This window comes from Cajanus cajan, chromosome 2 (assembly GCF_000230855.2).
Source record: "Cajanus cajan strain Asha chromosome 2, NIPB_CcT2T_4, whole genome shotgun sequence".
NCBI classification, from domain to species: Eukaryota; Viridiplantae; Streptophyta; class Magnoliopsida; order Fabales; family Fabaceae; genus Cajanus; species Cajanus cajan.
This window is the reverse complement of record NC_138518.1, coordinates 13637168-13661655: the sequence shown is the minus strand read 5'-3', so window position 1 is coordinate 13661655 and position 24488 is coordinate 13637168. Positions and strand designations below refer to the sequence as shown.

Genomic DNA, 24488 nt, shown 5'->3' with positions numbered 1-24488 from the left:
CAGATGCCCCTTTTTACTTAAGTTTTACTAAAGAATATGAATAACAATGCTTTTCATATTATTGTAGTAAAATTTAAGTAAAGACTTAATTCCAATTTTGTTTTTGGCATGAAGCTTAAAGACTTTCAATTAAGTTAAAAGAAATGATAGTCATGGAGATTCAAAACATAAATGGGAAGATACTAGAATCTAAAAACTTTAAAGCAATGGACAAAGGGTCTAAGATAAAATTAAATTAAAAGTAGTGGACTCGATGGGTAAAATATTAAGAGCCATGAGTACGGGGACTCAAAATATAAAAATAGTGGACTCGGGGATCTAAAATATTGAAAGTTATGTGCGCGGGGACTCAAAATATAAAAATAGTGGACTCGGGGATCCAAAATATTGAAAGCTATGAGTGCGGGGATTCAAAATATGAAAATAGTGGACTAAAATATTGAAAGCTATGAGTGCGGGGACTCAAAATATGAAAACAGTGGACTCGGGGATCCAAAATATTGAAAGGTATGAGCGCGGGGACTCAAAATATAAAAATAGTGGACTCGGGGATCCAAAATATTGAAAGCTATGAGCGCGAGGACTCAAAATATAAAAATAGTGGACTCGGGGATCCAAAATAGTGAAAGTTATGAGCGTAGGGACTCAAAATATGAAAACCGTGGGTCAATAAACCTAAACAAGGATTTCAAGGGTCTTAAACTTAAGGCGAGGCACACCAAGATTATATGATATTAGGAAGCATAAACTTATGGTGATATGTATGCATGGTATGTAATGTGAAATGATCTTAATGAAGTGTCAGACACATCTTATTATTATCACTTTGTATTCATTTTTTCAACCTCTAACCCCTTAAGAGGACAAGCGCTCCAAGATCTGGTGAGGGTTAAAGTCGACTTCCGTTCAACATGCAAGGAAACCCATTTCTTCTTGTTGTATTGATGACTATGCTGTTCAAAGTTCTCATTCATCAATGGTTATTGCCTTTATTAGGGTTGGTTAAGGACCAATCATATTTCTTGTGGATTTTAAGTCCATTCATTGTAATAGAAATACTTTTTGATGTTATTACATGTTTTACTTTTAGCATATCATATAGTGAAATTCAAAGAATCAATGATTATGGGGAATATCAGATTTTGTCATTTCAAGTAAAGGGTTACGGTTACCAGAAAGTCTAATCAATACAAAAAGGGAAGTAGCAAAATCATGAGATACTAAACAAGCCAAAAGTTTCTTTCTCTTGCTCTCTGGTGATAACGCCAACTTCTCATGTCTTCATCTTTAATAATCCTATCAAACGAACTTCGAGGATGTTAGATGCTTTGTTGAACCTCTTCCCCTTGTTTGAAGGTTTGCAGCTTTTTCAATACTTTGGTACATGGACTCTTCAATTTGTTCTAGTTTCAAGTTTCAATGGTTATGCCCATCTATCTTTAAGATTCCTTTTCTATTTTTTTTTACCCTAACTTTTGCCTAGACCGCCCTTTAAGATTTTTAGCCTAGCAGGTCGCTTTAACTTTTGCCTAGGTAGCCTTTTAAGGTTTTCAGCCTAGCGAGCCTTTTCTTTTTATTTATTTCCTCTCTTTTAGGCATAATAATTCTTGACTGCATCAGAATTTACAGGAAGCAATAAATCTTCACCATCCATATTTGTAAGGATTAAAGCTCCTCTTGAAAATGCCTTTTTCACCACATAAGGTCCTTCATAATTTGGAGTCCATTTCCCTCTGTGATCTTTTTGGTTTGGTAAGATCTTCTTGAGCACCAAATCTCCTTCTTGAAACTCTCGAGGACGAACTTTCTTATCATAATCTCTTTTCACCCTTCTCTGATATAATTGACCATGACATAAGGCATTTAGCCTTTTTTCTTCAATGAGATTTAATTGATTATAACGAATTTGTACCCATTCAGCATCCTCAAGTTTGGCTTCGGCCAATACCCTTAAGGTACCTCAATTGGGAGCACAACCTCCATGCCATACACGAGAGAATATGGGGTTGCCCCAGTAGAGGTACGAACAAAAGTGTGATAGCCATGCAAGGCAAAAGCAAGCATATCATGTCAATCTTTGTAAGTTACCACCATTTTTTGAACAATTTTCTTGATATTTTTATTTGCTGCTTCTACTGCCCTATTCATCTTAGGGCGATATGGTGAATAATTATGGTGTTGAATTTTGAAATTATCACACAACTCTTTCATCATTTTATTGTTCAAATTGGTTCCATTATCAGTAATGATGTGGCTCGGTAGACCGTATCGACAAATTAGATCTCTTTTGATGAATCTGACTACCACATTTCTTGTCACGCTGGCATAAGAAGCTGCTTCGACCCATTTAGTGAAGTAGTCAATATCTACGAGGATGAAACGATGCCTATTTGATGCCTTTGGTTCAATTAGACCAATCACATCCATTCCCCACATTGAAAATGGCCATGGTGCAGCCAAAACATTCAAGGGTGTTGGTGGTGCATGGATATTATCAGCGTACATTTGACATTTGTGGCATTTCCTCACATGACTACAACAATCAGATTCCATGGTCAACCAATAATAACCAGACCTTAAAATTTTCCTTGCCATTGCATGCCCATTCATGTGTGTTCCGAATGAGCCTTCATGAACTTCTTCCACTATTTTCTTGGCTTCAATAGCATCAACACATCTGAGTAATACCATGTCGTGGTTTCTCTTATAAAGTACATCACCATTTAAGAAGAATCCCATTGCCAATCTCCTCAAGGTCTTTTTATCATTTTCTGAAGCACTAGGGGGATACTCTTTATCTTTTATGTAGCACTTTATATCATGGAACCATGGTCTTCCATCTGGTTCCTCCTCTACTGCTTGGCAGTATGCTGGTTGGTCTCGATTTTGTATTCTTATTAATGGCACTTCATTTCCTTGACTTATCTTAAACATTGAAGACAAAGTGGCCAAAGCGTCTACTAATTGGTTATCCTCACGGGGGATATGTTGGAAAGTGATTTCTTCAAATTGTTCCATCAACCCCTTGATGTACGAGTGATATAGGATTAACTTTGCATCTCGAGTCTCCCATTCACCCTTGAGTTGATGAACAACTAATGCTGAGTCTCCATATACCTCCAACACTTTAGCCTTGAACTCTAGGGCTGCTACAATCCCCATTGCACACGCTTCATATTCTGCCACATTATTAGTGCAATCAAAACCCAACCTTGCAGTAAAAGGGATGAACTGATTCTTTGGAGAAATTAACACTACCTCAATTCCATGCCCCAGTGCATTAGAAGCTCCATCAAACAACAGTGTCCATTTTTCTTCGTTTATGGATTCTTCCTCATCAAATAATGTCATTATGTCTTCATCTGGAAATTCGCATTGCATTGATTGGTAATCTTCTATGGGTTGATGAGCCAGATATTCTGCTAATGCACTACCCTTGACAGCTTTCTGAGTTACATAAATAATATTATATTCTGACAACAACATTTGCCAACGAGCAATCCGACCAGTGAGAGCAGGCTTCTCAAATATGTATTTGATTGGATCCATTTTAGATACTAACCATGTAGTATGGCTTAACATGTATTGCCTCAATCGTCGAGCAACCCAAGCCAATGCACAACATGTTCGCTCTAATAAGGAGTACCTCATCTCACAATTTGTAAACTTATTGCTCAAATAATAAATTGCTTGCTCTTTCTTCCCAGAAGCATCATGTTGCCCCAATACACAACCCATAGATTCATCAAGCACAGACATATATAGTATGAGAGGTCTCCCTGGTACTGGTGGTACTAAGATCGGCGGCTCTTGCAAGTATTGCTTGATCTTTTTGAAAGCCTTTTGAAAATCTTCATTCCACACCATTGGTTGACTTTTGCGTAATAATTTGAAAATTGGGTTACAAGTAGCAGTCAGTTGAGATATAAATCTGGCAATGTAATTCAATCTCCCAAAGAACCCACGAACTTCTTTTTCTGTGCTAGGGGCTGGCATTTCTAGGATTGCTTGCACTTTGTCGGGATCTACTTCTATCCCTTTTTCACTAACCACAAATCCAAACAAAAGTACACTTATATTTTCTCAAACGCTCAAACAATTTTTGTAGGTTAGTGATGTGTTCTGCCCCTGTTCTCGACTTAGCAATCATATCATCAACATATACCTCTATTTCTTTATGCATCATGTCATGGAACAAAGTCACCATTGCTCGTTGATATGTTGCTCCTGCATTTTTCAACCCAAATGGAATCACCTTGTAACAAAATGTTCCCCAAGATGTAATGAATGTGGTTTTTTCCATGTCTTCAGAAGCCATCTTAATTTGATTGAACCATGAAAATCCATCCATAAAGGAGAAGAAAGCATGTTGGGCAGTGTTATCTACCAGAACGTCTATATGAGGTAGTGGAAAATCATCTTTAGGACTAGCCCTATTAAGGTCTCGGTAGTCCACACACATTCTGACTTTTCCATCTTTCTTTGGAACTCGTACTATATTGGCAACCCATTGAGGGTATTTGGCTACTGCAAGGAACCCTGCATCTAGTTGTTTCTTGACCTCTTCTTTGATCTTTAAGGACACTTCTGGTTTCATGTGCCTCAACTTTTGCTTTATTGGTGGATACTCAGGTATTAATGACAATCGATGCTCAACTATGTTGGAATCTAACCCAGGCATGTCTTGATATGTCCATGCAAAGATATCAACATAGTCAGTCAAAAGCTTAAATAACATTCTTCTCTCATCTCCTTTTATGGCAGTGCCCACTTTAACTTCCTTTTTATCATTTTCACCTCCTAGATTGATCATTTCAACTTCTTCCTCATGAGGTAGAACTATTTTGTCTTCTTGCTCCACCAATCTTCTCAACTCGAATGGGGCCTCTAGGTCATCATCATCTTCCTTGGCTTCGTAAATAGGATGATCAAAATCGTGACATGAGATATTAGCGCTATTATTTTTAATGTGATTATTTTTGGATCTGCAATTTAGGTTTGACAAGAGATAAAATTGATAAATAGATATTGAAACGGAAAAGAAGGGAAGGTATAAGACAAAGATAATGATTGGAAGATTCTCAAAATGTATTTCATTCATATGATATACCAAAAAATAACATGCAAGCCCATTTAACAAAAAGTGATACTAAAATCCTGGGCATGATCATAGAGTTTGTATTACAATTACTTTGAAAAGGAGTTAAAAATCACAGGAAGTTCGATGATCGTCCAATTATGAAGTTCTTCATTAGGGTCACATCGATTCACCAAGTTGACGTGTTCATCAACATTTTGATCTTCTTTAGCCATAGCCACTTGGTTTGTGTGTACCTGTCCTCCACTTCAAAAACTCTGATAGAGATCACAAATGGGAATTCTTTTAATCCTTGGCTCCCGATTCTCCAATCGAGCCAACCTTTTCTCTCTATTTTCCTCAGCCATTCTTCTTTTATCAGCCCTGTAGACCCCTAAAATTGTCCGGGTCGGAAGTAAGACTCGAAGACTCTCAAAGACCGAAGGAAAGTCAGCCAGTAGGACTCCTGGAAGACCCTAGGATGATTATCTGTAGGTTTAAAGGTCTTAGAGTAGCCAAAAATAAGAAAGTGGGAGGTTTGGAGCTCAATACGGCCTCCTTGGAGTTCAGTACGGCCGTACTGCACATTTTGTACTACAATACGGCCGTACTGAAACCAATACGGCCGTACTGAAGTTTTTGAACTTCAGTGCGGGCGTACTGAAACCAATACGGCCGTACTGAATTCAATACGGCCGTACTGTAGTTCAAATCTTCAGTACGGGCCGTATTGATGTCAGAGGCCGTACTGGGCCTCACCCCTATAAAAAGGACGTCATTTGGACGTCATTCCACACTTTTTCCAGCTATTCTGGATCCCCTGACTGAGTATTCTTGGGTTTTTGAGCAGTGCTCTGCCCTAGAAATCTCTCTGAAAGCCAATCCGACGAAGTTCTTGAATCATAAGCCATTTGCTTGAGATTCGAACGAGTCGAAGGGAAATCTATTTGATTTCCATAGTAAAAATTTTATTTTAGGGAAAGGAGAAAGCGAGCGTGTAGTGGGAAGGAGCGCCAAAAAGCCTCCTAGTTCTTTTAAATATATAAAAGCACGCTTCAAGAGGTTTTCTTCCAAAACTCGTCTTTTATTGCTTTCTTTATCGCTTTCTGATTGTTGCATTGCATGTTTAAAGCTTTCATAATGTAGATAATTCACTTAATATCGTTCTAATAAATAGGGGTAATTTAGTAATTTTAAGCTATTATTAACGAAATAATCTGTCATAGGGAACCCGAAAGGGGCGTTGTGGGGTGCTAACACCTTCCCCGCACGTAACCGACTCCCTTACCCAACTCTGGTTGTAATGGCCTAAGTTGATTTGCGAAATCAATTGCCTTAACTCTTTTTCCAATGTTTTGAGTAAAACATTGGTGGCGACTCCAAGAACCCTACTTTTCGAAAACCACTAATCCATGGAGGGTCCCGCTTGGGATTAACATGGATTGGTGAACCATTTAATAAAATTGTTAGTTCGACAAGGTCTCAGTTTGAGAATAAGTCGTTCTAGCGATCCATCATTTTTCAAAACTCTTAAAAAGAGTCCGACCATCGTCGCGAATGCCAAGGTCCGTTTCGGCGGGTGGCGACAGATGGCGACTCCACTGGGGATGCCTCGAGAGTCAATCCCATTTAGTGATGGATTATTTCTAAAATAATAGTTTAAAATTACTTTATTACCCCTCACTTGTATGATAACATGTTTATCTATTTGGCTTTAATAACTGTTGTATTTTTAAATTTACGCAATTGTTTGAAATACAAACTGTACACGAACCTTTGCACACAACAGTTCCCTCTATACCCGGGGGCATGAGTGGTAATCCATAGGGAGTGGATGTTAGTACGGCCGGTTGTCGAATGGGTCTATAGGTGCCCGCAGACCGTTGTCGGAAAACATCACTCAAGGTGATAACCATGAACTCAAGTCCGACAGTGCGTTGGAACTTTCCATCGACTTACGACGAGAGGAATTGGGTCCCTATAATGGGGGCACCTTGGGGGCCTCAGACCGGTGAGAACAGTTAGAACCACCTTGAATATGCACTTTTCTGCAGGATACCCCTACCTCGTGATTCGCTCGTGACTGTTCGTGGATGAGTGAATTGTTTGTGCATTGTTTATGTGACATTGTTTGAGCATACATTGCATTATTTAAACATACAACATTCCTTTTTTTAAAATAAGAATAAATGGGAATAAGAATCTTCCATTACATGGTGTTAACATCTACCATCATCACATTCATGTAGGTAGTTTCCCTTTTCACCCAAAAAATAAAAAATAAAAATATATACAAAACAAAATACCCGAAAAAAAGAAAAAAAGGGTTATTTATCCAAACCAAGCAATATCATGCATCATCTTAGGAACATTCCGAAAACATGATAATGCTTAGTTAAATAAACACTATGCATGCATATTCACCACCATCATCTCATATCATGCATTTTATTGTAGATTATGGAGGGATCTAGGGGAATGCAAGGGCAGTTGAAGAAAGTGGACTTCTTGTTATACCGTGCCGAGAGGTTGGATCACCTCTGTTCCTTGATGCCACGAGAGGCTCGTTTGGAGTTTGAAAAATCTTATGGACGAGTTCTCGATTTGATGAAGATTTGTGTGGATCCAGCTTTTCTGAGAGCCTTGGTCCATTTTTGGAGTCTCGATCTGCATTGTTTCGAGTTCCCCCAGTTTGACTTAGTTCCTACTCTCGAGGAGTATGAGCTCATGCTACGATGGCCCAAATCAGCAGGGGTCTATATCTTCCATGGAAATCATGTGGCCGTAGAGAGGGTCGCAACTCAAGTCAAACTGCCATCACGATCATCCGCTTTAGTGGGGAACGACAGTATCAGGGGTTGGAAGCTTGCTATGATTGAAGACCACCTTTCTTCCTTGGCTGATGAGGGAGATTGGTTAGCTTTCAACAAGACTCTAGCGTTAGCCGTGTTTGGGATGATCTTATTCCCCTTTCACGCTAACACAGTGGACCACGCTGCCATGGACGCTTTCTTCGCTTGGGACGTACACATGAAGAGTCCCGTGCCTGCCATTCTTGCTGACACCTTGCTTTCTGTCAACCTATCTCAGCAGAAGCAAGGGAAGACTATTCGATGCTGCACCTCTTTGTTGTATGTGTGGGGCATCACACACTTTTATGCCTCTAGTCACCTGGGGACCTTGCCCGATCCTTTGAGAAGTTTTTCGAAGATCCCGTACGCCGCCGATATGCTTCCGAATGGAAGGAAGAGATGGAACAGTGGAGTATTGAGCACTTCACGTGGGTTTGCCCTTGGTTCCGTCCGAGCAATGTATTGACAAGATGCGGTAGTTATCCAAGCATACCATTGATGGGCCTCAGAGGTTGCATAGCCTACTCACCTAGATTGGTTATGAGACAACTTATGAGGACTCAGATTGTTCCTGTTCAAGAGGAGCTTGGAGGGTCGTGTTTCTCCTTTGATTCCGAGCATCAGAGGGATATGCACGCTGTCATTAGAGCGTGGGAGAAACCAATCTATGAGGAAGATCGAGAGCTTGGAAAGCCTCGGGTATCCGCCTCCACCGACTACGAGATATGGAGGAGCGAGAGAGGGGTGTCCCAACCATCCACCTCTTGCGCAACCGCAACTACAAGGAGGATAATGCAAGAACAAGTCGACGCCTTGACCAAGAAGCTGGAAATTATGGGAGCTCAAATGAGAGTTCTTGAAGAGAAAAATGAAGAATCCAGCTTCGTCATCGATGGTCTACAAAGGCAATGCAAGAAGAAAGACCACGAGATAGAGCGGCTCAAGGATGAGTGTGCTAACCTCAATGAGGAGGCTACTCGGGCATCCAAAATGCCAAAGGTTGGACCGAGTAGTCAACTCCAAGAAGTCAACGCAAAGATAGCACACCTTGAAGCCGAACATGCAAGGCAGGCACAGTTGATCAAGGACATGCAAGACAATCTGCTCTTGACTCGATCCGATGCACAGCAATGGCGGGAAGTTGCTCAACAACAAACCGCAAGCCTTTCCGATTTCCGCAAGAGAGAAAGGGAAGGACTAGCACAGATGGCTAGACTCCGAGAGGAGAAGGATCGAGCCGAAGACGAGCTTAACGAACTGCAGGCCATGATCAACTATCACACTCAAAAGGCGAAAGACGCTCAGAAGATTAGTGATGATATGAGCCAAGCCGTCCATATGCAAGTTGAAGCAATGGCACGTCATGTGGAGGAAGCCGAAGACGAATGGAGAAGAAAAATGAACCCGCCTGTGGGTTTTTATCGGCTTTTCTCATATTGTAAAAAATTGCTTCAAAGCATTGTATGATAAGTTGTACACTTTCTATGATCAATGAAATCAAGTTTTTGATTTATGAAATCTCTCAATTGCCTTTGCATTTCATAGTCATTCATTTGCATACATCTCTCCAAGTAATTTAATAATAAAACATTAATAAAAAGAAAGAATTAATCGATGCGTATGTTCAGAATGGATCGCACGCCATTTGTTATTAAATGCAAGCCAACAACCGCGCCAAGCGAACACACGTCAACTCCGTTGTTGGTAATCAAGACAAACAAAGGGGAAGGTCCAACACCGTTAAGGATCACTACTCCAAGGCCTTTTCCCTACGAATCAAATAAGGTTGTGCCATGGATATACGACATCCATTCTTCTGCCGACAGCGATATCTCTAACATCGCTGGACTTGGGGGCATGACTAGGAGTGGCAGGATCTACACTCCCGAAGATCTTCATGACAAAGCTCCCAAGAATAAAGGGAAAGAAAAAGAAGAGAAAACCGAGGAAAATAAAGAATCCGAGGAGGAGACAGACGAGCTGTTAAAGTATATCCGACAGAGCGAGTACTCCATCATGGATCAACTTCATAAGACGCCAGCAAAGATTACTCTGTTGTCGTTGATCCTATGCTCCGAACCGCATCGGCAAGCTCTGTTGAAAGTCTTGAACGAGGCATATGTATCGCATACTATCTCCCAAGACAAGTTTGAGGGTATTATTAGTCACATCACGGCTAATGATCACCTCACTTTCACCGATGAAGAACTCCCCGCTGAGGGACCGAACCACAACAAGCCCTTGCACATCTCTGTGAAGTGCAAGGAATATCACATCGCTAAAGTCTTGGTAGATAATGGATCTTCCTTGAATGTGATGCCAAAAAGAACGTTCGATCAAATGGCAATCAAGGGAATCCAAATGCGCCCGAGCAACATGATCGTTCGAGCCTTCGATGGTTCTAAAAGAGAAGTGGTGGGAGAGATCAATCTTCCAATCCAAATTGGACCCACTATCTTTAATGTCGAATTCCAAGTGATGGACATTACTCCCGCATACAGCTGTCTCCTCGGCCGACCTTGGATTCATGATGCAAAAGTTGTTCCTTCTACGCTCCACCAGAAAGTCAAGTTCATAGTGGGTGACAAGCTGGTGACTGTACAAGCTGAAGATGACATACTCATCAGCAAGCCATCTGCCATACCTTACGTGGATGCAGCGGAGGAGGCTCTAGAAACCGCCTTCCAAGCATTGGAAATTGCCAATGTTGAAACGTTTTCCCGAGAAATGAAGAAGGTAGCCTCCATGCTCACCAAGAACGGATACTTGCCTGGACAAGGACTTGGCAAGGATTCCCAAGGAATTCCCGAGCTACCTATTATTAAGGATAATCCGGGGAAACAAGGGTTAGGATACAACCCTAATAAAGATCAAAGGACGAAGAGGAACAAAGATCATTCTCGACGTTCTTTAAGCCAGATCTTTAGAAAGGCCGGTTCACAAGCGTTAAGGCTGGTCGTTGTCGTCAAGTGTTTTTTCTCCTTCCGATAGGGATGTATAGACCTGATGACTATTAGAGATCATTCCTCGGGGACAGCCCGACCCCCGAGCCTCGATAGGGCACATGTTTCCACTATGATTATAATAAAATCATTCTTTATTATTTCTTATTGCTTCTTTTCTTGCTTACAATAAATCTCTAAGCCACATTATTTTTTAACCCTGTTTGAATAAACATGAATGAGGTTAAAATCATCTTAATAATAATAATCCCGCATCATTTTTATGTGGAAGTGTGTATGACAACTTGGAGCACCTTTCCTTGGCCTCAACAAGTGCCATCATGGATAAAAAAAAGAAATCCTAAAAACAAAAAGCTCGGCAGGAAACCCAAAAAGGGGGCTGCGCAAAAATAAGAGCAAAAAACCCGCTAGGAATCCCACAAAAGGGTGACCTAGGCAAAAATTAGGGTTGCAAAAATAAACACAAACAAAGGTCCGCTAAGATGCCACAAAAGGGTGTTTTAGGCAAAAAATAAGGACAATCAAAAAGAAAAAGAAATCCATGATGGTACCATGAACCGAATTCAAAAAGAAAGGTTCAAGGGAAGCTATCCAAGTTGTCAAAATCACAACGTCAATAAACAAGATTTTATTAACTTCATAAGTGTTTAATCAAACAAGCCTAAACACATAAGCCTACCTTGGCCAACCATTCTTACAAAAACCATTTTTGAAAAATAAATCCCCTCTAAAACACAAACTTCAGAACAAAAATATCTTTCCTTTCTTTTCTCTCTTGTCCCAAATGATTTTAGGATAATCTAGTGGAAACATGGAGATATAGTGGTCAATAGGAGGGTTGACACGTCTTCTAAAGGAAGGGGAGGATCACTGGGTTGATGACACCCATCTCAATATAACACGCATCATTCCTCGGTTACAGAAATCGGCAACGCACAGCCCGTCTAGAGGAATGGCAAGATCCAAACAAAGAAACGCATCGGTTAATTCTTTTGAAAAAATAAATCAAATAGAATTAGGTGCATCATACCGCATACATGCATACAGATGATAGGTGTAATGGAAGATAACTTATTCTCTGTTTATCAAAAAAAAAAAAAAAAAAAAAAAAAAAAAAAAAATTCAGTGGAGTAGGCTCAATACGCCCGTACCCATTTCAGTACGCCCGTACTGAAACTAGGGTTACGGGCAACCCTTCAGTTCAATACGGGCGTACTGAACAGAATACGCCCGTATTGACCTCAACAGACACACCAATACGGGCGTATTGAATCCAATACGGGCCGTATTGGTCCCCCGTTTTTGCACACTAACGGCCAAGTCAGTACGGCCGTATTGAATTCAATACGGGCCGTACTGACGTAAATTTTTCTATAAATAGGCCCCTTCCCCTCTCATTTCTGCACAGCATTCTTCACTCCTTTGCATACTTTCTTTGTGAGTGTGTCTGAGATCTTCCCAAATTCTGAGAAATGGCCGAATCATCAAGAAAGAGGCACAGGGTCCCCGCGCAAATCGAGATGACCGCGCGACATCAAGAAAGGTTGGAGCTCCTTGAGTCGTTTATATTCCAACCGTCAAGGGTGCTCGACCTCAACATCCTTCGAGCGATGGAATGGGAGGATGAGGTCGTTGGCTACATCAACGCCATAGGATGGGGGTTCCTCCTTGACCCCCACCCTAGGATCTATCCGACGGCAACGAAGGAGTTCCTAGCTACCGTCGGCATGACAGAGTCGACGAACAGTTACGGTGCGACGGTCTACTCAGTGGACTTTTGGATGATGGGAGGATACCGCTCCCTAACGCTGGACGAATTCAATGTCCAGGCTGGTTTCTTCCAGCGAGCCGATCAGCTGGAGTATCGGGACGCCATCTGCGAGTGCCCCGATAATCTGACCACGAACGAAATGTGGAGAGAGCTTACGGGTCAGATAGACTACCACGCCGGAGTGAAGGGTACTCGGCTCCCGACAGCGCTCCGCATTTGCCACAAGCTGGTCACAGGCTCCATCCATGCCAGACCAAAGAGCCCAGAGTCAGTGACACGACAGGATCTACTGGCTCTCTATTGCATGGTCACTGGACAGAAAGCCAACCCCGGATTCTTTTTCCTCGAGCACATAAAGAATCTGGGGGCAAGAGAGGGTAGTGACGCTCGGCGAGGCTACATCATGGTCTCCACGTTCCTTTCACGACTCGCCGAGACTTGGGGATGCCCCGATGGCATAGACGCAGGGGAGTTGGCGCCCAAGCCCATCAATGCTGCCACCCTGATCAACATGAAGATCATTGCCAGGGCAGGGAGGCAATTTGTACGGGCGACCACACGCGACACCTTCAGCGAGCTCTTCGAGAACATCGAGCTCCCAGGTGACGTGAACCCGCAGCCAGAGGCCGGCACCTCACAGCAGGACAGGGCCTACTTCGATGCCCGCTTCGACGCCTTACAGCGGAGCATCGATAGTCGATTCGATACCACTCAGCATAGCATCGGCACCTTGCAGCAGAGTTTCGACACTCGATTTGATGCTGCTCAGCATGGTATCGATGCCCTCAGACAGGAGTTTGACAGCCTGTCGGTCTGGCTACACCGCCGCTTCCCAGACCCTCCACAGGACCCGCCGGCAGAGGAGTGAAGACCGGCTATCTTTTTCTCGCTTTTTGTGTATTTGCTTGATTGGGCTTTGCCCCACTTTTTAATCATCTTTGTACAAATTCATTCTATTAATGAAATTTGTCATTTTGAATTCAAATTCTTTAGCACTTTTAATTTCTGTACAAAAAAGCCAAAGTCAACAAAAGGCAAAATACAGAAAAAGCCAAAAAACGACAAAAAAGGCAAAATACAGAAAATCCCACAAAAATTGTACAGAATAATTGAGCCTGGAGAGGCTTGCTGAAATAATACTCTCTCAGAATAACTGAGCCTGGAGAGGCTTGCCGAAATAATACTCCCCAATTGTATAGAATAACTGAGCCTGGAGAGGCTTGCCGAAATAATACTCTCTTAGAATAATTGAGCCTGGAGAGGCTTGCCGAAATAATACTCTCTCAGAATAATTGAGCCTGGAGAGGCTTGCTGAAATAATACTCTCTCAGAATAATTGAGCCTGGAGAGGCTTGCCGAAATAATACTCCCCAATTGTATAGAATAACTGAGCCTGGAGAGGCTCGCCGAAATAATACTCTCTCAGAATAACTGAGCCTGGAGAGGCTCGCCGAAATAATACTCTCTCAGAATAACTGAGCCTGGAGAGGCTTGCCGAAATAATACTCTCTCAGAATAATTGAGCCTGGAGAGGCTTGCTGAAATAATACTCTCTCAGAATAATTGAGCCTGGAGAGGCTTGCCGAAATAATACTCTCTCAGAATAATTGAGCCTGGAGAGGCTTGCTGAAATAATACTCTCTCAGAATAATTGAGCCTGGAGAGGCTTGCCGAAATAATACTCCCCAATTGTATAGAATAATTGAGCCTGGAGAGGCTCGCCGAAATAATACTCTCTCAGAATAACTAAGCCTGGAGAGGCTCGCAGAAATAATACTCCCCAGAGAAACCTCAGCTTAAGCTCATGGAACAAATCCCCAGCGAGAGCTATCAAAGCAAGATCGTCAAAATCCCCAATGGAAGCGCGATCATCCAAGCAAAATATTCAGTCAAAGGACTTGAAACTTCCTCAGTGGAAGATAGCTCTCTGACTCAAGCGCTGAGTGAGGCTAAGCCTGCAGAGGCTTCCTAAATAATACTCTGGGATACATAAGATCCCCAAATCCCCAGTCGCCTACTCAAGAGGCACCCCTACAAAAGGAGAAAAATAAAAAAATATATCAATAAATATTCCCCAAGTGGAATTCGGCATCGAGCCAAACATCAAGCGTCAAGATGATCTGCCTAACAAAAGAGGCTAATCACAACAAAACGACAAAATCCCCCAGCGGATGATAGCCTACACAGAGGCAACAAAATCAGAAAAATCAAAAAGAGTCACCCGAATAAGGACAACCGGGATACTCCACTTACGTTAAAAGGACGTCAGCCAAACATAAGGCATCGCTCAACTCAGAGAGAGAGCATCTGTGTCTACACCCCAAGGAGTTAGAAATTCCCCATGGGTACCAACTAAGCAATGCAAGTTGGGGCACAAAAACCTATGAATGACTGCACATCCCCTAGACGGATCCCTGCGTTATCCAGCCCTCAGCGGCACAAAATCAGAAAAACAAACCGTCGAAGCAGCATTGTGGACTGTGGAGACAAACTTATCTCAAAACCCTGGAGAGGGTAAACTCAACTGCCTCATGTTGAGAGGCAGGGCCTCATGTTGAGAGGCAGACCCTGGAGAGGGTAAACTCAACTGCCTCATGTTGAGAGGCAGGGCCTCATGTTGAGAGGCAGACCCTGGAGAGGGTAAACTCAACTGCCTCATGTTGAGAGGCAGGGCCTCATGTTGAGAGGCAGACCCTGGAGAGGGTAAACTCAACTGCCTCATGTTGAGAGGCAGGGCCTGGAGAGGCGATACTCAACTGCCTCATGTTGAGAGGCAGGGCCTGGAGAGGCGGTACTCAGCTACCGAGGTTGTCAGAAACACTGAGGTATGCATGAGCCTGGAGAGGCGACGACTAATACTCAACCTGGAGAGGCTACTCAACAATTTTCCACCGGAAGACGCTACAAGTCAGAAGGATGGCACATCACCCGAACAATTGGGTCAACTCCTTTACTTGTCAGCCGGTACACCAAAAGGCCGTCCGACTAAGTAAAGGGGGGGCAGCTGTAGACCCCTAAAATTGTCCGGGTCGGAAATAAGACTCGAAGACTCTCAAAGACCGAAGGAAAGTCAGCCAGAAGGACTCCTGGAAGACCCTAGGATGATTATCTGTAGGTTTAAAGGTCTTAGAGTAGCCAAAAATAAGAAAGTGGGAGGTTTGGAGCTCAATACGGCCTCCTTGGAGTTCAGTACGGCCGTACTGCACATTTTGTACTACAATACGGCCGTACTGAAACCAATACGGCCGTACTGAAGTTTTTGAACTTCAGTGCGGGCGTACTGAAACCAATACGGCCGTACTGAAGTTTTTGAAACTTCAGTACGGCCGTACTGAATTCAATACGGCCGTACTGTAGTTCAAATCTTCAGTACGGGCCGTATTGATGTCAGAGGCCGTACTGCGCCTCACCCCTATAAAAAGGACGTCATTTGGACGTCATTCCACACTTTTTCCAGCTATTCTGGATCCCCTGGCTGAGTATTCTTGGGTTTTTGAGCAGTGCTCTGCCCTAGAAATCTCTCTGAAAGCCAATCCGACGAAGTTCTTGAATCATAAGCCATTTGCTTGAGATTCGAACGAGTCGAAGGGAAATCTATTTGATTTCCATAGTAAAAATTTTATTTTAGGGAAAGGAGAAAGCGAGCGTGTAGTGGGAAGGAGCGCCAAAAAGCCTCCTAGTTCTTTTAAATATATAAAAGCACGCTTCAAGAGGTTTTCTTCCAAAACTCGTCTTTTATTGCTTTCTTTATCGCTTTCTGATTGTTGCATTGCATGTTTAAAGCTTTCATCATGTAGATAATTCACTTAATATCGTTCTAATAAATAGGGGTAATTTAGTAATTTTAAGCTATTATTAACGAAATAATCTGTCATAGGGAACCCGAAAGGGGCGTTGTGGGGTGCTAACACCTTCCCCGCACGTAACCGACTCCCTTACCCAACTCTGGTTGTAATGGCCTAAGTTGATTTGCGAAATCAATTGCCTTAACTCTTTTTCCAATGTTTTGAGTAAAACATTGGTGGCGACTCCAAGAACCCTACTTTTCGAAAACCACTAATCCATGGAGGGTCCCGCTTGGGATTAACATGGATTAGTGAACCATTTAATAAAATTGTTAGTTCGACAAGGTCTCAGTTTGAGAATAAGTCGTTCTAGCGATCCATCATTTTTTCAAAATCAAATAAGAGTCCGACCATCGTCGCGAATGCCAAGGTCCGTTTCGGCGGGTGGCGACAAGCCCCAGTAAGTTTATATCCTAACCCACATCGGTTCTTATTCTCTAGAATCTCTATCAATCTTGTAATTCCTTCTAGGTTTTTTCCCAGCCCCTGCCCTAATTGATATCCTCCATTCATCATGACTCTTGCTACAATCATTATTGCTTTTGATGGTTGTGGATTCTTTGGCAATGACTCAACATAGGCAGTACTGATTACTTCCAGAGACTGAAAAGAGGTTTCTAGAGCTTCTTCGGCTACTTCAATATAGCGAGCAGGTGTAGGACTACTCACCAACATGTCTTCTTTGCCTGAGACAATCACCAATTTATCATCCACTATAAACTTTAGCTTCTGATGCAAGGAAGATGGGACTACCCCAGCTGAATGGATCCATGGCCTACCCAACAAGCAACTGTATGCTGGTTTGATATCCATGACTTGGAAAGTGATATTAAAAGTGAAAGGACCAATTTGAATAGGGATTTCAATCTCTCCCATTACCTTTCTACGTGATCCATCAAAGGCCCTCACAATCATAGAACTTGATTTCATATACGTCCCATCACAAGGCAATCGATTTAATGTTGACTTAGGCATTACATTCAATGAAGAACCATTATCAATCAACACTCTGGCCATAATATGGTCCTGATATTTCACAGAAATGTGTAAAGCTTTGTTATGCCCCCTTCTTTCAACTGGGATTTCCTCATCTGTGACAGTGAGACGATTATTGGATGTAATGTTACCAATGATGCCTCCAAATTTATCTAGTGTAATGTCATTAGCTACATGTGCTTCATTCAAAATCTTCATCAATAACTTTCTATGACTTTCAGAATTCATTAACAATGATAGCAAGGACACCCTGGCAGGTGTACGATCCAATTGATCAATGAGTTTATACTCACTTTGTCAAATGAATTTAAGGAATTCTAAAGCTTCCTCATTTGGCACTTTCTTTTTCTCTTCCTCATCTTGCACAATAGCATTTTTTCCATTGTTCTTTGTGATATGCTCAATTCCTCCACCGACGATTGCTTTCCCTTTTGCCCCAAGATTCTTAGTTATATCTCCTTCCCTTAATTTTTTAGGAGTATAGATCCTATCACTACGAGTCATTCCGCCTACTCCTGCAATATTTGTAACATCGGTTTCCCCATCACTTACTTCTTCCTTTTGTTGTTCATTCATGTTCCCATTTATCTTCACCTCTGTGTCGTACTTCCATGGAATTGCCTTGGTATCCTTGTAAGGAAAAGGGGTTGGGACTTGCATAATAAGAGGCTTATGGATATTTGGTTTTGGCAAAGGCACATTTCTAGTAAAGTGAATTACCAATGGTCTTGGGATAACCGCATTTGGTCTTTCTTCTGATTAAGCCATTAACACATCCTCTCCAATTGGAAATTGACTTACTTGAACCAAGTTTGAGTCAATCAGATCTTGTAGAATTTGCTTAAATTCATCGCACTTCTCAATAGAATGCATAGCAGTTGGGTGAAGACCACACATCTCAGCTTCCAATAGGTTTCCCTTAATCATCCCAAATCTACACAATTTCGAAAAAATGAACCTCATAGAGGTTTTGATTTTCCTTACGTTTTTCACTTGTTAATCACACACTTCTTCAATAATGTTTACTGATGAGGAACCATGACCGGGAAGCGGATTAGTCCCTACATTTGGACTATCTTCGTTAAAGCTTAGTAACCCCATATCTATTAAGTCTTGCACCTTATGCTTTAAGCCCCAACATCTTTCAGTTGAATGGCCAACATCCCCTGCATGATAATCATACTTGGAATTTGGATCATAACCCTTTGGATATGGTGGTTGAATAGGCTTTAAGGGGAATGACACTATCAAACCATTGTGAGTCAAATGTGGCAAGAGTTTAGTGTAGGTCATAGGGATTGGGACCAATGTTCTTTGTTGGTTGTTTCCTTTCTTTTGAGTGTTATCCGCATTAGAAGAGGGAGTTTTTGATTGATTTTGTTGAGGTATTGGGACTTGCGACAGTGGTGCAGGTAATCGATAGGCCATCCCAAATTGATAATGTTCTGGATATGGAGGTAAAGAAACCACTGCCACTTATGGGTTATACATGTATTGGGGTCGATGATTAGGTGTAAAAGGGACACAATTGGACCCGATAGAGGTTGAAATTACTGCATTTGTTTCACTTCCTCTCTTCTTATCTGTATTTGTTGATGGCTTTTTTGCGCACATTGATCCTGTTGATAAGTGAGCAATCTTACCAGTTCGCACTCCCATCTCAACCCTTTCTCCAATAACGACTAGGTCTGAGAAGTTCGATGATACGTTTCCAATCATGCTATCATAAAAGGTTGATTGGAGCATATCAATGAACATTGTGACCATCTCTTTTTCTGACAAAGGGGGTTGTACTTAAGCAGCCACTCCTCTCCAACGCTGGGCATACTCTTTAAAAGTTTCATTCTCCTTCTTCAACATATTTTGCAGTTGTGTGCAATCTAGGGCCATGTCCATGTTGTACTTGTATTGCTTTAAGAACACTTCTGCCAATCTTTCCACGTATGTATTCGTCCTCGTTCCAAGTTCATGTACCAACCCAAGGCAGCCCCTATAAGGCTTTCTTGAAAGAAATGGATCAACAATTTATCATTGTGAGCACATGAGGCCATCTTTCGATAATACATGGTGAGATGGTTCTTTGGGCATGTGTCCCCTCTATATTTATCGAATTCAGGAATCTTGAATTTAGGAGGGATCACAACATCAGGAACTAGACACAAATCAATAGCATTGAGTCCATAATGATCAACTCCCTCAATTGCCCTTAATCTTTCTGCCAAAAATTGTATCTTTAGATGAGTTATCCTCGAGTTGGCTAGGCTGCGTAATGATAACTGATGTGGGAACGACACTTTGGTGGATCGAGGGGCCTCCAACTTGAGTCATGTCAACTGATGGCGTATGTACATGGGTATAAGGCATTTGGATGTAAGGTTGAGTTGGAATTTGTGGTCCACTTGTTTCAAGGTTTGGGTCTTGGGGTTGTGTTTGGTTCGGTGGGTTTAAGACAAAGGTAATGGGATTACTCTCATTATTATTAGCCACTGGTGGCGTATATCCCGGAGGCAAGCCATATGGAGGGAATAGAGTTTGAGTATTATGAATCTGGTTTTGAGGGTTCATGGTGGAAGCGTGATGATCATTTTCTGAAGTGTTTGCAACCACTAGTGGTGTATAGCCTTGGGGTAACCCATATGGAGGGAACTGGACCTGAGTATTTTGGTTGGGATGTGGTGGAGGAGTGAACCCAGGGGGGTAAGCAGGTGTAACATGAGGTCGCTCAGACGAATTTCCATTTGTATCCCTTCTTGACTCCATTGATTGTAGCATGTCCAAAATCTTACTCATTTATTCTTTCAACTGATTAACATCTCCTCTCAACTCGTCATGTTGTTGTTCCAAATCTTCCACTACTCCCTTCATGATCCTGGTCTTGGCGCGTGTCCAATAAGGGTTTTGTAGGGATGTTTTCTTTGCCTTAATACTTGTTTTTCCTTTCACATTCACGCACTGTGCAAGATTATGTGATGAGTATGTGATGAATATGAAAATGCAATTATTATGCTTTTGTATATGGGAAATTGTTAGAGCACCATAAGCCACCTGGCTCGTGTGTGAACATCCCCTAAAACTATTCCCTATAACGTCACGTCATAGGTACTAAGTCTCACAAAACATCGAATCGAGAATTTGCATGAGCGCCTTTAGTGTTGTTTTCTTTAGAACATCACGTTCTAGATTTAATACGAGATTCAGATTTAATTTGTGCACAAACGTCTATTTTCAAACTTCTTTTATACTATAAGCATGAAGTTACATAAAATGAATGAGTGAAACAATAGTAAAGAGAAAAACATCAACAACCTTCTTCATTAAATAGATAAAGTGAAGTACAAAAAGTTTAGAAGGGTGGAGCACTACAAAATACATATATGATATTTCTCATACAACTTAAAGAAAAATACAAATCATTTAGCACTAGTAGTCATCTTCTTCATCTGAGATATCATATCTCTACAATATTCAAAGAACTCATGAATATCTATGGGAGTGGACAGCGGGTTTATCATTCCTTCGGCTCTTTGCAATAGGTAAGAGGCATCACTGAGAATTCCTTTGATTTGTTGAACTTGATTCACGAGGTTACGTGCCCAGAATCTTTGATTTGCTTCATGTATTTCAACAACCTTCCTCGATTGCCCCACTTCCTCTACTAGTTCCATAATATGTTGATTTCTTGCATTTAGTGTGGCTTGATATTGCAAAACAAGATTGGCATTTAGTTGTTTTTCATCTGGGAATCTACTTTCATACTCAGCCACAACCCTTTTCAATTGCTCAAGTTGCCTTTGTGCACTTCTTTCAGCTTCCTTGGACTTTTTCCATGCCTCTCTCCATCGTTCACTATTAACTCTAGCCTCATCTTGCTCTCCTCTTTGTAATTTTAGCTCTGTGGCAATAGCCTCTAGACAACTTCGAGTGTTTAACTTGCATTCTTCTTCTATTCTTTCTCGTTTGTTGGCTAACTCAACGTACTTCTTTACTTTTGTAATTTCTTCTTGTGAGGCTCTATGTTCTTGGCGAGTCTGTATCAATTCCTTCTTCAATGCTTCTTTTTCGTTTTTAGATTTTTCCAGCTCTTTTTTTAGTTCCTCAATTTCCTCCAAACTCATGGGATCTTGAATTGTTGTTTCTTCAATAACTGGAACCGAGCTATGAAATGGAAACTTGACCTTTTTCACTCTCTCACAAAGCCATTGGTGATAACTTCCCTCTACAGTGTAACTTCTTTTCCCCAACTCTCTTCCTTTCTTAATCACTCGATCCCAAGCACGTCTAATCCTGTTAAGCATATCTAAGTCTTTACTCATTTCATAGACAATGAAGGGAGTGATTGACTCTTCTGTAGGTGGGCTCCTTATTGGATAACCAAATTTCCTTATTACAAGAGTTGGATTGTATTTTATGCATCAGTGGTACGTTAGGGAAGTCTCCACATTGGCAAATCACTTCACTTATGTCTTTCTCACAAGAGTACCACACAATGGTCTTCTCGCTAAGACTTGCTATGTTGTGGGCCCATTCGCTTTTGCTTATAGTCTCTATCTATCTTCCTTTTTTGAACATGTGAGTCATGAACCACAAGTATAATGTAGGCAAACAACACAAAATCATCCACCTTTTTCTTTCATGGCATAAATTAAGTGTGTGGTATGTATCAGCATGAATGGCCAGTACAGGGCTTCTCCTCTCATGCTTGTAGGCCAAGAAAACATCAATTGCAGCAAAGTCAACAAAGTCTTCAATATTTGGGAACAGAACAATCCCATAAATGATGAGTGCGAGCACATCCATGAAACCATCCCACTTTTCATTTTCTGCCAGACATAATGCATATCCTTCTAAGTAGGCTCTTGAGAAACCTTCAACGCCTCCTTTCATCTCTTTCTTACTTGTTAGCTCCTTTACTCCAATCCCCAAGGTTGCAGCAGTTGTAGCTAGTGAAGGATAATGACCCATATATAGGTAAGGCTTTTTGTTCCCTAAAGGAATATCCAGTATTTGTTCAAATTCTTCAATTGTTGGAGCAAGTTGGAAATCTTAGAAGGTAAAACATCTTAAAGGAGGGTTGTAGAATTAAGCTAAGGTAGTGAGAGCTCCTTCTTGCACGGTAACTTCTAATAGGTTAAGAAGCTTTCCAAATATAACAACAAAAGTTCGGCGTTGGCTATTTTTCAGCTTGTTACTGAGATCCCTTAAACTCTTCAAATTAGGTTTTCTGATCTTCAACTTCAATGTCTTCTTCAAATCTGATTCCATGTCTCTTAGAAAATGTTCACAACGAGTATTAGGTCTTTATGGTCCCTTAACAACCTAGAAATGGATGCAACATGCCATTTATGATTCTATCTATTTATTTTGCATGATTGTTGAAATGCAAAAATTATTTTCATCTATTTTATATGAAATGCATGATACTTGTTATAAAATGATGTAGTAAAGGAAGAGAGAGAGAGAGAGAGAGAGAGATAGATTCTTTATTTTGTGCATAGGTTATGTTATTTGACTGCAGAGGTAGAATACTGATCCCCTTGCATCTTTTGAAGGATTCTCCTAACAATAAAAGGCTAAAGGGCCATTAATATGTGTTCCTCACAATAGGTGGTTCTATAGTTCTAAAACAGGTTTCTAGAGCCAATAACCCCTTTTTAGAATATCAATCACAACAATAGGTAAACTATTGGAAGTGATAATACCCTTGAAAGGATTAAACTCTAGGTGAGGCCTTCATGATAACCAAACAAGATGTACATCTAGAAGGTTACCACTACTCGATCTCTTACTTATCCTAAGTTGCACTCAAGTCCGGGCATAGGACCTCGCTCATAAGCGTGTGTGAAAGTGTATAGGTGATGTGTGTGAAAGGAGTAATCCTAAACTACCCAATCTGCGAAACGAACAACACACATGATATGACAAAATCTTCTACCCTAAAGTTCAAATACCTAACACAAATACACGCAAATAAGACAAATAATGAATAAGGAAAATATTTAAAAAAAATAAGGGTGAGGTAAACGTTTTAAAACTTATTATTAATTTGCTTAATTAATTATTATAGACTTGACTCTCATAAATGTCCCTAGTGAAGTCGCCATCTGTCGTAACCGAGATCGCGACGGGAAGACGAAAAATAAATTGAAAAAAAATAAGGAGTCGCCACCAATGTTATTTTTTTTTACGGAAAAACATTGGAAAAACCATAAAATAGAAAATGGTCTATGAAAATTAGATTTTTGGGTTCAGAAGTCGATTACATGTAAGGAAGGTATTAGCACCTTACAACGTTCGTCTTAAGACGATTACCTTTAATTAATTAAGCAAATTTATTATAACTTTTAAAACATTTATCTCACCCCACATTAATATGAATTAATAATAATATTGTTAAAAAATGAGACAATATTGTTATTTTTATTTTTTATTGCTCGACAGGAGTGATTTCCTGCTCCTACGTATCTCCATATGTAATGAAGAATCAGAGTCACGTAGTTCTTTGGTAGAAAATATTTGTGTGTTGGAAATTTTTTATTAATTTGTTTATTATTTTTCTTTTAAAAGTGTTAGGATTTTTGAACTGTCACAACTCATATATCCCAAAATATAAAAACTGACAAAGGTGTACACCAAAGTCAGATATTTAATTATTTTTAAAAAATAGCATTGTTATTGTTAATATTGTTATTATTGTGGTACATATTAAAAATATTTTGGTTAGATATTTTTTATTATTTTAGGGAAAAAATAAAGATATCAAGTTGTCACAACTTGTATTTTAAATTTAAAGGTTAAAAAGATATTACATCTAATCAATTATTTTTTCAATAAAATCTTTGATATAATGACCTCAAATATTTATATTAAAATTTGTGATAATATTTTTTTTTTATATATTTAATTATATTTTAAACTTAAATAAGAGGAACTTTAAGATAACAAATTGTCACAATTTGCACCTTTTAAGTCCAAGAATTAAGGGAA

The 24488-nt window shown here is 40.7% G+C and overlaps 2 protein-coding genes across 2 annotated transcripts; both read right to left on the bottom strand.

Annotated features, from left to right (window-relative positions):
- Positions 1-1591: 1591 nt before the first annotated feature.
- Positions 1592-3867, bottom strand: LOC145954737 (uncharacterized). Its single transcript, XM_083069428.1, has 2 exons — positions 2305-3867; positions 1592-1834 (listed from the first exon to the last, which is right to left on the bottom strand). The coding sequence occupies exons 1-2, from the start codon at positions 3865-3867 to the stop codon at positions 1592-1594; spliced, it is 1806 nt and encodes a 601-aa protein (XP_082925554.1).
- Positions 3868-4045: 178 nt separating this feature from the next.
- Positions 4046-17732, bottom strand: LOC145954736 (uncharacterized). Its single transcript, XM_083069427.1, has 2 exons — positions 16927-17732; positions 4046-4985 (listed from the first exon to the last, which is right to left on the bottom strand). Exons 1-2 carry the CDS (start codon positions 17730-17732, stop codon positions 4046-4048), a joined length of 1746 nt encoding a protein of 581 aa, XP_082925553.1.
- Positions 17733-24488: the final 6756 nt, after the last annotated feature.